This window comes from Sturnus vulgaris, chromosome 18, assembly GCF_052056855.1.
Source record: "Sturnus vulgaris isolate bStuVul1 chromosome 18, bStuVul1.hap1, whole genome shotgun sequence".
In the NCBI taxonomy this organism is placed as follows: domain Eukaryota; kingdom Metazoa; phylum Chordata; class Aves; order Passeriformes; family Sturnidae; genus Sturnus; species Sturnus vulgaris.
The window spans coordinates 4,550,538-4,565,000 of NC_142260.1; the positions used below are offsets into that span (position 1 = coordinate 4,550,538).

Sequence of the window (14,463 nt, forward strand, 5' to 3'; positions counted from 1 at the left end):
ATCTGCAAACACTGGCGTATGAGGTAGCTGGAAAAAAAATATTGCCATGGACTTGAATAGGAATATCCTGCCAGGAACATTAGCTGCCTGCTGTTACTGGAAATGTGATCAGTAACAGAGATACTTGTCATAAAGAAAACTGGATGAGTGAAAAGCTTTTTTTTTTTTTTTTTTTCCCACAACTGCCCTTAACTCACAGACTCTGAAGGTTTTGTGACGCCTGTGACTAATGAAGTTTTGTATGCACAGAAGAGAAGGATTGTGACCATGGCGTTGATGGGTGGTTGTTTCTGTGTTACATGGGCAAGAAACTATGATAGACAGCGAGCGGGGCGACGCCGGACGGGGTTCGGCCGAGCTCCGCGGAGTTACCAGTCGTGTGTGGGTGCGTGTTTGTGTGTGTGACAGCGACAAACGCCGCTCTCGAAGGGGCGGAGATGCCGCAAATCAAAGTCGGCAACGCCCGAGAGGGCGGCCCGGGCCGGAGGCGGGGGAACTGCTGGGACCCGGCTGCTGGCAGCACACAAGATGGCGGTTCTGGGTAGAAACACGTGATACCACACCTAAGATGGCGGCCTTCACAGGAAGTTACTTCTGCCAGAATGCAAGATGGCGGAGTTTGGGCGGAACTCACATGACCACACCTAAGATGGCGGCTTACAGTGCCTTTTCCAATATGGCGTCATTTCGCGCATGCGCTTTGGATGGGAAAAAATATGGCGCCATGAAGGACTCCTATCCCCAGAAAGATGTCCCTTTGGGTGCCTGAATCCGGCCACAATCACCACTGTGATCCCGCCCCCGCGCTTGCAGCGCGATCTTCCGCGGCGTTTCCCGGTGGGGACGTGGGCGTTGGGTCAGAGGCGTCGCGGGCAAGCGGGAGGCGGTCGGCAGGCAGTGGCGAGGCAGCCTGTGTGCGGTTGCTGAGGCGAGAGGCCCCCTGAGCGGGCCCGGCTCTGAGGGGGCTCTTCGGGCGCCCGCCGAACCCGAACCCCGAAGGTGATGGCGCTGAGGCTGCACCGCCGCGTTCGCCCCGATAAGCGTCGGGAACGGCTGATGTGTCAGGCCTTCGGGGAGACCTTTCATCGCCCTGGCCCGGGGAAGACATGAAAACAGAAAATGATCGAGAGAATAACACAAACAACATTTCCTAGTCATGTTGGTGTCAGTCAAGGGCACTATGTCACGGCATGGAGAGCTGTCTGTAGAGCCTCTCTGGGGCAGAGACTCCCTGAGGTCACTGCTCTGGGCAGACATGGAGATTTTCCCCTCCCTGTTGTTCTGGGTCAGTAGCAATTTGTCCTGGTAATTGGTGTTGCTGCCTTGAATGTCATTGCTGCAATATTCCTTCAAACAGGGTGCCCTGCACCAGCACTTATAGCTCCTGTGTTTAGGAGTGATTAATTAAGGTCTTTTAGTCCTTGTTATTAATTCAAGTAAATAATTTCTCTAATATTTATCAACGTACCTGATCTGCTGCCCTCAATCCTGACAAGGTTGTACACACCTTTAGGTGTGAGGTTGCTCACACCTTTAAGCAGTTTTTCTCCCTCAAACCTCAGTTAAACTGTCTAAGATCACACACACATGGTGCCCTGGAACTCCTGGTTAATGTTAAGTCTTGCCAAATGATTTTTAGGAGGTTAAATTCCAGTGAATCTGTACCACAAAACAGAAAGCCTGAAGCTAAAGAAGCTGTGCTGCAGGACATGGTGGCCATGCTGTGCCCCTGCCAGGACCTGTCCAGGTGTTCCTGTGGACCATCGGGTCCAACTGCTACCCCAGCACTGTCAGGGCCCATGTCCCCAAGTGCCATATCAGGAGCCACCCACCAAGTGACAGGAATTGGAGTGGGGGCTGCAGGCACTGACAGGGTCATGCTCGCTGGCAGTGAGGCTGGGGGTTCCCAGAAGGGCTCCAATGGCCCCTCCCTTCTCCCTGGCCTTCCCATCTCACATCTCAGTCATTTGTTGGCTGGTCACCTTTCACGAAGGCACTTCAGCCTTTGGTGGCACAGTCGTCGGGGCGGGTGGTCACCTTGGCGACCCTGACATCCCCATCACAGCGCGTCCTGGGGCTCTTGGCTCTGGGATCTCCCGGCCCCGGGATCTCCGGTCTGCAGAACCACCCGGGGATCTTCCCCTCGGCCGGCACGGCGCCCGACCCGTCCCCGAGCCACCCGTCCCTCACGGCCGCAGGGCCCGGGCGCCGCCGGTGCCGCAGGATGGCGGCAGGCAGGGCCTGAGGGGAGGCGGCCGTGAGGGGAGGCGGCCTTGAGGGGAGGCGGCCGTGAGGGGAGGCGGCCGTGAGGGGAGGCGGCCGTGAGGGGAGGCGGCCGTGAGGGGAGGCTCGGAGCCGCGCCGGTCCTGCCCCGCGGCAGGAGCTCAGCGCTCTGTGCTCCCTCCCCTGCCGTCACGGCAAGAGTCGGAATGGCTTGTGGGGTACAGCTCCAGCCGCTGAGAGAGCCCCCGACCCTGCAGGGCAGGTGCTTTGGGCTCTTGGTTCACCTAAACTTTATTTGGGCTGTAGATCTTGTTACTGTGGGCCCACTTGGAAATTGAGCTCCCCTAAACATCTACAAAAGGCATTACCAGTTATTTCAACTGAGTAACTTAATTATTAGGGAAAAGAGACAACAAACTTTTGCCTCCTAAAACCAAGGATGGCTCTTGGCTGGAATTGTTGGAGAATCTGTGTAACAGCCCCTGAGTCAGGGGTTTATTCTGTTCCCACTTTCTGTATTGTTCCACTTAGGACGGCTGCCTAAGTCATTCTCCTTCCAGATAGGCATAAATGTGCTTTTGTACAGCCCTCTCATGCTTTGCCCCTGTTTTTAAAACGCAGCTATCCAGGCCATACCACCCTTCCTGTTCAATGTCACTCCCCAAACCCAAAAGGAAACCTGTGGTTTCAGACATTTCCCTCAGTTTCTGAGACTCTCATGACAAACCATTATGAAAACCCAATGAAAGAGACAGAGATGGATTTATAAGTATAACTTAACTATTTTAATAACTCTTGTACAGTGCATGGTTATATCATTGTCTCCTTCGCTCAGGTACATCAATGTACAGTACTTTATAGCAGTGTCTGCAGGCAGTACAAACAGAACAGATGCACAGCTCAGTCAAGTGGAAGTTTGTGAAAGTGACCTCTGCAGTAAGGTCTGCTGAGATATTTGTTTTAGGAAGTGTTCCTGTGGCTCCCAGCTTTACAGAGCTGTCGTGTACACTCCTGTTAAAATCCCAGATAACTGTAATTCCCTGTGATTTGCTCTCTTCTACACCCCAGGACTAGAAGGTGGTGTGTTTCCTAACTCAACATTTGTTTTTATTTTCATTTTAGATACTTTTTCACCTTCTGTGCTTGCCATCCTGCTTCCCTTCTCCACCCTAATCCAGAGCCAGGGCTTCTCAGGAGGATTGTCCTCTTCATCCCTCCCTGACAAGGTGAGTGCCCTTCTCAGATCTCAGCAGGGCTGTGACTAAACCCAGGATCCTCCCCTGCCTGCACCCTAATTCTGCTGGTGCCAGCAGTGTCCTCTTCCAAGTGAAGAAAAGAGATTATCCATTGGAGACACGTAAGAATAAAGCCAAAACTGAGGTGCACTGGTGTTCTCAGATTTAGACACGAGTTCCCCAGATGCTGTTTTAAAGCTTTTTCCATTAAATGTGCAAGGACAGGCACAAATTTGGGCAAAGACTCAGCACGTGCTGAGAGAGAAAACCCAACTGTCCCTGGGCTGTGGGCAGCTCTGGAGCTGTGTTTGCTTCACTGCTTTGCAATCAGGTTGGTCTGTCAGTTAGAGATAGAAATGCAATGTGCTGGACTTGCTGTGGACAGGAGCTATGCTGCTTGCTTGAGTTTGGAGATTGTGAGTAAATTTTGGAAGCATAATCACAAATTCTGCCTCTAGGGAGAGAGATTTTCCTCACCCCTGTTTACGCATTGTTATATACAAATGCACATAACTTTATGAAGGAAAACAGGAAGTCAAAAGCAACATCCTGTGCTAAATTAGATTATTTTTTCCCTATGCCCATTTATTTGGAGTTAAACCTGCCTTTCCCAGTGTGCTTTGGGGTTTCAGCTATTTGGGAATTGTTTGAGCTGACTTTTTGCAGTGAAAACATGAAGGTGGGGGCGAGTGACCAACACCCTGGGAAGGGCTGTGGGTGTGCCTGGGTCGGGAGCAAATGTTCAGGGCTTATCTTCTCCTGGTTTGAGGCCAGGTTTGGAACACCACAACATTCCAGTGCAGGATCAGTGCCCCAGGGAAGGGCTGCACAGCTGCCCTGAGCCCCGGCCTCTGCAGGTGGAACTCACCTATTTCCACATTCAGATCCCTTTGTTTGTCACTCCTGCTCGTTTCTATGCACTGAGAGCTCATTTCAGGTGCTCAGAGACAGCACTAACTGGTCTGTGGATTTAAGGAAGCAGCCAGACTTTGGGAATGTGTGTTGCCATTCTAGCCTTGTCTAATGAGGGGGCACAGGGGGACAGCAGGAGGACAGGGAGTTGTCACCAGGCCTGTGCTCATGGGCTGCAGGGGACACTTGCACTGAGGAGGAAATGGAAATGGGGCTGCCTTAGGTTCCCATCCTGGGAAGTGTCCAAGGCTAGGCTGGACAGGATTTGGAACAACTTGGGCTTGTGGGAAGTGTCCCTGCCCATGATGGGGGGTGGAACGGGATGAGCTTAATGTCCTTTCCTGAAACCCAAACCAGTGCAAGGTTCCAAAGCCTTATTCCCATGGTGCAGGCTCCAGGCTTGAGGCTGCCTCTCCTTGCTGTGTGCCACACCTGCTCTGCCAGCGAGGGGGGGAGCAGGGACAGCCCTCGGAGAAAAGCTCTGGAGGTCTTTGTTTGCTTGAGTCCAGCCCTTGTACATCCAGCCCCTTGTGAATCCTGCTCCGATAGCATGCACGGAAAATTCCAGTATAAAATATATAGTTATAAAAAAAATACTTCATGCAAAATTAAAACACCTTTCCCAGTGGGACATGGTCTTATTGTCAACCCTTCCCAAGAGTGTTCAAGGAATTGTCACTCTGATGGCAGCTGGACCCCAAGGGGAGTTCTGCTGCCTCCGGCCTGGGCCGGGAGTCATTGCTTTCATTCCCTTTTTTTCTGCACTACTTAGGGCTAAGAGCTGAAATAAAGCAGAGAGACTTTAATTAGCAGAATCAATCCTTTCCTGGCGGCGCTTCATGATTTCTTGGAGCTCTGACTGTCCTCTGCTTTTCTGGAATGGAAACAAAACAGGAAGTTTGGATCTGAACTTCAAGCTGTAATTAATTACAGTATTTAATGAATGCTGCAGGAGTAGAACTAGTTTCAAAGAGATAGGTGATATCAGTAAAAAGCAGATTAATTAGTGGAAACAGGAGGATCTTATACATTTGGGGGCTTTTTGCTTAAAAGACATTTCAGAATTTTTAGGTGTGTTTTATTGCTGGTGTGGGTTTTGGTTGCATTGAGGGTTTTTTTTTTTTCAATTGTATTTCTTAAAATATGTTTCTATTTAATGAGCTATCTGACAGTGCTGGTACAGCCCCCTATTCCAGCAGGAATTATCCAGAAAAACACTTACCTCCAGCTGGTTTTTCTCCACCGTGATCTTGCTGTAGACTCTGTTTCCCTCATCACCACACACCTTCTTCAGCTCCTCTCTGTTGAGGGAGAAGAGCTGAGCTCCGGTGAGGATGCCCAGGTGTTCCACGGTCCTGGGGAGACACAAAGTGGGGAGATGATGGTTGTGCTGTATGTGAGCTTGTGACAGAGGTGAGGAGTGGGAGATGAGGGCTGGGAGCTGCACTGGGATCAGATCACAGGGCCCTGGGGCTGTGCCAGGGTGGCAGCTGTGATTCCAGTGGCATTTCAGGCCGTGGCTTTAGTTCCTTAATTATTTTTCTCCAAGAAAATGTTTATAAGAGAGAAGGGAGTGAGTTTGGGCTCTGAACATCCTGGTTATAGAGCCTGGGTTGAATAGGGTTGAAATCTAATTTGCAACACAGGCTTTGTAAGAAAATCCCAGTGGCTTGTCCCAGGTGAGGTGGTGCCAGCAGCCTCCCCTGCTCCTTCTCCAGGGAAGGACAAGAATTCCAGGTGGCAACAGAGCAAATCTTACTCTTTGCTGAATGATTTGGCCTCTAGCCAGGCTTTGACTTCTTCAGTGCTGGATTCAAAGGTGAGGGGCACAAAAACTTCCTGAGGCTTTTCCACTTTGAAATTCCTGTGGGGAGGCTGAATTTTATTGTTTGTGATCTTCTTTAGCAGCTCGTCGTTCAGCTCATCCATTTGGTGAATAAGTTCTGTAGAAACAGGTAGGGAATGAAATCAAGTCTTCAGTCACAAATCCCATTAAATGTGTTTGTGGGGAAATTGTAAGGGAAAAGGGGGTGTGGCTCAGCATTTTTATTTAAATTCAGCCCAGAAAAGTGGTTCCCTTTTTCCTGTGCCCCTGTGTTGCCATTTATTTTTCTCCCATCACCCATTGGCTGTTGCCTGATGTGGAAGGACAGATCTGTAAGAATCTACAGTTGGAGATTTGGGATTGAGACCTTTTCAGTCCTCTCTGCTACTTCTAGTCAGTAATTTGCTGATCCCAAGCTCCAGGTTTTGCTCTGCAGCAGAACAGAAGTGGCAGGAAGCACAAACTGGGAGTGAGCCACACACTCATGACGAGATGAGCTTGAAGGTCCCTTCCAGCCCGGGCCATCCTGTGATTCTATGGAAACTGCAGTGACACTTCATCCAGTGTCACTTTCCCCATGAAACGCCTGAGGACTGTGGAGAATAACTCAGTGTTATGAACAGATTCGTGCCCTTTTATTGTGGGGCTTTCCACTGTCCCAAAAGGGCTCCTGCTTCCAGGAGTGGACAGAGTGGGATAAGGGGTGAGGCGAGCAGGGCCCCTGCTCTCTCCTGCTCTGTGACCACTGCAACACGTGCAGGGTGAGGGAGAGATGTGGATCTCCCTTTTGGCTGGGAATTCTGTGGAACCACATGAAGGAACCAGCCAGGCAGGTGCCACGTGTGTGGTAGGATATGAGCAAAAGGACAGGAAAGGGACTGACCTGAGCTGTTTCTTAGACACACTTAAATGTTTTGAAAGAGAAAGGGAACTCTCTCCTTGGGAGGAGGAGGAAGGTCAAGCTGGAGGAAGGAGGAGTGAGGTGATCATTTATTGCCCTGCTCGTCTCGGGATGCCCAAGAGCCTGGGAGGTGCCACAAGTTCCAGGGCTGCTCTCTTGGCTCCTGTCCTACCTGGAATGGCCTCCAGACTCGGTGCTGTTCTATTTCTGATCACTGAAAGGTGCAGGGGACCCCTCTGGAGCACCCAAACCCAGGGGATCCCAGCATGGGACACAGAGTGGCACACACACGTACGTTCTTTGGCGTCCTGTGGAGAGTTGCGTGATAACATCTCACTGCCCCACTTATCCCCAGCGTAGCTGGCAGGCATCTTGTGAGTTGGACTGGATGGGCCATAGCCCCTGGGGCTCAGGTCTCCTTTGTACCTCTGGTTAGACTGGTTAGAAATGGGAAAAAAAAAATTAAGAATTTTTTTCTGCCGTTTTTCATTTTCTTAAAATTTTCACCTCACACCCATGGATGGACAAACTGCCGTGTTGTCCTTGTGCTGATGTGGGGCTGGTGAGACCTCACATAGAGCTGCATGGAAGAAGTTAATTTCTGGGAATTAAGAAGCCAAAGCAAAGTCTGAAGTTCGCACAAGGGAATTCCTAGAGATGCCAAACATATTCAATCCCATTGGAAGGCAAAGCCTCACTGCTCTATAGCTGGGATGTGAAGCGTGACCACTGCCAAGGGCCTGGAGCAGACTGGAAAGTTTTTTGACATTTCAATTAAACCAGCAAGGATTTATCCAGAAGCCTGCTGGGCCCCCTCAGGCTTCATCCAAACTCTGCAATAACAAAATAGGGAAGCAATTCCATGCTTCCCTAGGGTGTTTAGAACACTCCAGCTCCCCATTTCTGTAGTGCAAGTTTCAGTATTCACTTAATGGCGTTTCCATCTGCCTCCAGTGACGTGTTCCTGCTGCTGAACTGAACTGGGTGAGGGAAGTGTCCATCTTTAATTTAACCCCCAACAAAAATCTTGACATGGAAAAATATGGAGAACAGGAGGCTGCTGCACAAATGAGAATGAAAGGCCTTATTTGGGAATGCAATAGTGGCAAAATGGGAGTTTTATCATAGGAGACTTAGTAATCTCCTGACTTTGTCTGCTTCTGAGGGTTCATCCTGACTTGTGCATAGTATCCTAAGAAATCCAGGGAAGTGTAATGACAAGATTATTCCTAGAGGCAGATTGTGCCCTGCAGCTGGTACCAGTCAGGTACCACCTCACTACAGACCTGTTCGAGCTCTTCCAGTTTCACCACATCCAGGATATTGTATGGAACGTAACCAGCCTGCCCACTCCGGTTGAGCAACTTCCACCATTGCTTATTATCTTCCAACACCTGAGAGAGGGACAAAAATAAATCTGCTAGTGGGAACATGGGATTTCAGGCAGACACAACCAGCATACAGTGGGGATGGACCACCCAGAATGACATCACTGAGGCCAGGAACTCTGAATAGATCTGCTGCTCTCAGATGCAATCCAGGATTGAAACTTTTCCTGGAAGGCATCAGAATTTATCGTAAAGATGAACAGGAGAGCACATCTGGGTGCTGATGAACTCACAGTTGCTACATAATGTCCCGTTTCTCCAGATCTTTTTTTTTTTTTTTCCAATGACTGAGTTTCTGTTGTCTTTTTGTGATAAAACAGATAAATAAATAAGTAAAAAGCTACATTTTGCACAGAAACCTTTTCCCCAGGTCACAGATTGGTGTTAGCCCAAGTCATGTCCCACATTCTCCAGCTGTAGGAAGAGAAAGGTTATGAAAAAGGTGTTTTTCAGAGAAAACAATTCCTCGTGGAGGGAGAAGTGGTAATAGGGAACACAGACCCAGCAGTGGACGAGCAGGGCAGGACAGGGAGTTGTCCTCCCTCCTCACTGTGGTTAAGGTGGGACCAATGTGTTTGAGGAAGTGACACAGCACAGCACAGGCAGCCTGCTCCAGCTTTGGATTTGAGCAAAGCTCCGTGTCACTGCTCAGACACCACCAGGGAAAACAGAGTTGGTGCTTGCTGGTATCCTGAGCTCTCTCCTGCCCTGGGAAGGGGAGGGGACACACCTTTTCCCAGAAGTGCTCACGTACCTCCAGGATTTCATCCTTGAGCACCGAGAGCTCGTTGGCGTTTCGCGCGGTGAAATCGTAGCGGATTTTGGCAAATCTCCTGGGCACTCCCTGAGCCTCGAAATTCCTGCAGGAGGAAAAACTGGAGTGTTAGTGGAGGCCCATCCAATTACAAGACTAAGAAAATTGGAATTGGAGCAGAGAAATTATCGTAATTCTTTCCCTGTTCCACATTGCATCATTTCCCCATTCCTACCAGGACCAGTGATAAGATGAATGAGAAAAATAAGTTGTTTTGCTGATATAATTGGATTTAAGGTATTTTGCTTTGGATTTGAAGTCTCAGAGTAAAGCTTATAAATCTTTTAGATTAGAACAGAAAACCATTGAAAAACAGTTTGGCGTGAGGGGTCTCTTCCCAGACTAGAGCTGGCGACAGAAAAGTGGATGGTCAGCTGAAAACTTGACTCAAATCCCTGCAAAGTGATGTGTCAAATCACGGCAGAGGTCTGATGTGGAATTCGGGAAGAGTTTGGTGGCATTTGGAGATGTGACAATTTCCAAGGTGTGAGCTCATGTAAACAAGGAAGGAGATGGAGCCTCTAAACTCTGAACTAGAAGTACTTTGATGAAGGTTTTGTACAATGGAGTAACTGGAAAGTGAGCATTGGAACTGTTAAAAGGTGGAAGAGACATCTTTCCCTGAGGCAGAAGGATGGCCTGATTGGTTCTAGGTTTGGGAGTGAACTTTCCAAGACTTCTGAAGAAAGGGGAGGGGTTTTTCCCCATTTTTCTAGAATTCTGTCTCATTAAGAAGAGTTGTCTGAACCCTGCACCCTGTCAGTTCCCTAGGGCTGAGGTGGACAGAGCTGGAATATATTGTTTTATTCAGCCTCTCATCAGTGGTTTGCCTTTGGCTGTGTCTAAAGCCAAGGGGGAGATGCTGTCTCCAGTGAAACAAAGCTCCTTCCTCAGCTGAAATGTTTTCCAGCAGCACTGGGAGCTTGGACTGCTCTTCCTTGGCCCTGTGTTTACAAAAGGGCAAGGTCTGTGTGTGCCCTTCTCTTAGGGCAGATTCCTCCTGTCTGTGCAACCTGTGGTGGCTTTGGCATGAATGGAGAGATCCTAGGGGTGTCCGGAGGAGGCCAGGAAGGGCCAGGAAGTGCTCCAAGGGCTGGAGCATTACACAGACAGGGTGAGAGAGCTGGGAATGTTCAACCTGGAGAAGAGAAAGCTCCAGGGAGCCCTTAGAGCCTTTTCCAATGCCTAAAGGGGCTCCAAGAGAGCTGGAGAGGGACTCTGGGGAGGAGCCTGGAGTGACAGGACAAGGGGCAATGGCTTCCCAACTGCCAGAGGGTGGGTTTAGATGGGATATTGGGAAGAAATTCTTCCCTGTGAGGGTGGGGAGGTCCTGGCACAATTTGCCCAGAGAAGCTCTGGCTGCCCCATCCCAGAAGTTTTCAAGGCCAGGTTGGACAGAGCCTGGAGCAATCTGGGATAGTGGAAGGTGTCCCTAGCCATGGCAGAGGGTTGGAACTGGGTAATCTTTAAGGTCTCATCCCACCCAATCCATTCTGTAATTCCATGATTCCAACGTCTCTGCACATTTGGAGAGCCAAAGCACCGTGCAGCATCTTTGGCACCTGATCCTTAAGGGTCACTTTGGTGGGCTGATATTGGGAAACAAGACCTATGGATGGACTGATGAAGCCAGCCTATATTTTTGCCTCCTGTGGTGGAAAACACCTGGGATTCCTTTCCTTGCAGAGCTTCTGGGGGTTAAACAGCAGACAGTGCTCACGGGAATAATCCCTCAGCTGATCTTTATCTTCTCTTGGTGGTTATTAATAGTGGCAGGGAGTTGTGTCCAGGATGCCCAGACTTCCCAGTGTCACCATATGTGTCTGTGTGTGTTCATGAGGTTCCAAGCTGAAGCTCTGGGGGTGCAGATCCATTACCTGTTTCCATGTGGAGTGACATTCTGTTTGAAGGCATCCCCAGCCTGTGTCGGGTCAGCCGTCTGGCCACGCTTGACCGAGGAGTTCCGGTAAGGATATCCATTGGCTGAGGAGAGCTGGAAAGGCAGACGTGGGGTCAGTGTTACCAGGAAGGGGAAAGCTGATTGGAGAAAAGGAGAGGGAGAGTGGGAGAGGAGTCATGGCTTGGCAGCTTTTGGTCAAGACATTCTTCAGGGAAGCCTGTGTCCCTGGAGCTCAGTGACATTGTAGGGTCCTGTTGCCTTGAATCAGGAGAGGCTGATTATTGTTGCCCTTTTCCAGCCTCATTTGCTTTCCCTGTTTAACTGGAGCGACCAGATCCAAGTAAGTTTTGAGCCAACTACTTGTTGCACAGCACCACACCCCCTGCAGCTCCATCTCTCTAGAAAAGGGGGAAGGAGAGGGAAGAGAGGATCCTCTGGGACACTGGACTAACCTCCTCTTGCAAGTGTCCAATGTCGATTTCCCAGGGAGCTCCACGGAAGATTTCTGTAGGTGGTTCCCAGCCGTTGCGGAATTTGGGGATGTAGGTGGGGATGTTCGCGTCTCGGGGCCACTCAGCTCTAGGACACAAAGTGGGAATATGAGGTGACATTCACAAGGAATGTCTTTGAGAGACATCCCCTCCAAGGAGAAGCGGGAGCATCAGGGCATCCAAGCATCCCCTCTGCCTGGGGAGATGGCAGCTCTGTCCTCACCTGGATCTGGTCCATGTCTCCCCCAGAGAATCCCAGAGGTTTATCTCTTTGGGTGTCAGGTGTCCTCTCAGGAAATCGGTGGCATCTTTAGAAAGCAGTGGGCTGAGGACAGACCGGGCCAGCTCGGGGCCACCACAGCTATTGATGATCTGGGTCACACACAAACCACACAAAGAGGAGAGAACTTGCAAGAAACTGTCAAAATGCAAACCAGGGACACACAGAGGAGCAGGAATCAAAGACAAAGCTGATCCTTGGATCAGTTTAGTCACTTCAAGAAACATGAACCTAAGTCTTTGAAAGAGACTGGACAGTTCAAAGGAACATGAGGTATTTTTTTGGATTGGAGTCAAAGCAAGATCTGATCTGTAAATGAGCTGTTGCTACAGACAAGTGAAGTGTCACAAGCTGACACTTCAAAAAATTGAAAGTATCTTGCTATTCCTGTGTCCTTTCTGGCTCATCCTCCAGGCTGGGATTTCTGCTTCTAAGCATTTTCAGTGCTAATACTGAGCTGTGTTTGATTGCAAGCTACAAACTGGATCAGAGGCCAGGAACAACCAGCATCACTTCTGGAAGTTCTGAGAAAGCTGTGGGCAGACGTGAGCAGTTTTCCAACTCTTCTGCACAATCTGTCTGCTTGTAAGTGTGAAGCAGAAATAAAAGGGGAGTTCCCAATGAGACCTGGGAATAAGATTTACCAGTTCCAGTGGCCCAAATAGGAAATGCACCAACTCCGAAGCGCTGGGGTTCTGGATGTGCTTCCTCAGTTTGGCCTGGAAAGAGAAAGAGTTTAACCCTAACTTGAGCGTGCCTTCTCTTTTCTGTCACACGGGGTGAGTGTTGCTCGCTGATGAGAAGTGTAAGGGATGGGGGAGTAGGAATAATTCATTTTTATGTTGTGTCTATTTCTAATTCCCGATGGATTTCAGGAGTGGTGGAATACCCTCTCTGTCAAATCAGTGCCTTGGAAGGTAATTTGAACAGACACACAAAACCTTGGTTTATTTTGAAAGTCCTAGTGAGGAAAGGCCAGGGTTATGGTTGCTTCTGCCTATTGCAGGGTTGAGAATCCCACCAGTTCCATGATTGAAAACAGCAGGATAGGTGTTTTGAGAGTCCCTTGGCAATTGCTGACAAGGGAAAGTCTCCACCAAGGTCTTGCCTGTGACACCCAGAACTGCCCTGGCCACTGGAAGGCTCCAAATCCAGTGGTATTTGATGTGAACTGTGGCAGAATGGAGGACCAAAAACTTGGGATTAATTTACTGTAAGAACTGGGTTTCAGTAGCAGCAATCAGCGGAGCTGTGGTTCGAAACCTCTGCAGTTTGTGCTTCCATTCAAGCTCTTTCTCCTGTCCTGGGCTCCTGGCACTGCTGCCATGGGAGACAGGGTCCCCACTCCTACTGAAATGCAAAGCATTCAAAATGCTGGAGATTAAACATTAATGTGGAGTGGGAAGTGGGAAACAACTGCTGGCAGCAGGGTGACCCAGTGAATGAGCACTCCCCAGGGACTCAGCAGTCCTGTGGTGAGGAATGTGGCAGGGCTCCACCACGGAGTCCCAGCTCTGCTCCACGCTCAGCCCTGGGCTCGTGCCAGGAGATAAGATGCTCCTTCTGATCCCAAGCAGGCACAAATTATCTGTATTTGCTTCTCAAAGAAAAAGCTGGAGCTTGGTGTCTTGCATTAAGGTTGTTTACAATCTCTGGGGTTTCCTTATTAATAACTGCCCAGGAAGGAGCTTGGAGGATGTGTTTGCTGGACAAGTTTGGTCACAACTGACAGGATTCCAGCTGCCTTGTTAGCCTTCTGGTCTCTTGTGTTTCACTGAGCAGAGCTGGTAGCACTGGGAACATCTTTATGCTCTTGCTTTTCATTCCCTCCACAATACAGAAGGTCTGGCAGAGGAGAAAGAGAGGGGCCAGAAATATCGGGGCAATGGGAGACTTCAGTTATTGTCAAGCAGAGACTTCCTAGGCCTGGATCTGAAAAGACCCAGACATTGCAACCCTCTGGCTGCTCTGTCACATCCTGCACTTGATGCTTCTACTTTTGGTTTTAACAGAAAACTGCACAAGCCTGACACAATATTTGTCCTGAGTTCTGAAGAACCTGGAATTCACACTGTTGTCCCTTGTCAGTTTTCCGTTCAATTTTCACTCAATAAACACTCACTGCTGGGATACACGGGGCAATGCCCTGTCCCTGCATGGGATGGGAATTCTTCCATGTCTTACCAAGAGGTTAAAAGCCAGTTTGGTTTTCTGGAAGCAGTCGATGAACTCTGCCTCGCTCGGGGGTCTTGCTCGGAGGGTCAGCATTCCCTCTGCCAGGAGAAGGGGCAGAGAAGGGAACATTAGTGAGAGCATCCTCTTTGGGAAGGTTCCATCTGCCTGCCATGCAGAACGCACAGCAGAAACGGGTGTTGAGATCAGAGCTACTGAAAATCAGGGGCTCAGGGGAAGGGAAACTCCCTCTGTGTGCCAGAGGCTCCGTGTGCTCTACCAGAGGTGCCCATGGACAACAGCACCTCCCAAACTGGTGTGC

At 49.7% G+C, this 14,463-nt stretch overlaps 1 protein-coding gene across 1 annotated transcript in view; it reads right to left on the reverse strand.

The window, feature by feature from the left end:
• Window positions 1-4,978: 4,978 nt before the first annotated feature.
• Window positions 4,979-14,463, reverse strand: part of EPS8L2 (EPS8 signaling adaptor L2) — a 46,362-nt gene continuing 36,877 nt past the window's right edge. The window contains exons 11-21 of the mRNA XM_014878830.2: window positions 14,154-14,242; window positions 12,614-12,688; window positions 11,913-12,061; window positions 11,651-11,777; window positions 11,176-11,291; window positions 9,239-9,344; window positions 8,383-8,490; window positions 7,392-7,533; window positions 6,130-6,313; window positions 5,593-5,725; window positions 4,979-5,244 (exon numbers count right to left, since the gene is read on the reverse strand). Of these exons, the coding sequence (XP_014734316.2) occupies window positions 5,173-5,244; window positions 5,593-5,725; window positions 6,130-6,313; window positions 7,392-7,533; window positions 8,383-8,490; window positions 9,239-9,344; window positions 11,176-11,291; window positions 11,651-11,777; window positions 11,913-12,061; window positions 12,614-12,688; window positions 14,154-14,242 (1,301 nt within the window). The 3' untranslated portion in view covers window positions 4,979-5,172. The remainder of the gene's footprint in view (window positions 5,245-5,592; window positions 5,726-6,129; window positions 6,314-7,391; window positions 7,534-8,382; window positions 8,491-9,238; window positions 9,345-11,175; window positions 11,292-11,650; window positions 11,778-11,912; window positions 12,062-12,613; window positions 12,689-14,153; window positions 14,243-14,463) is intronic.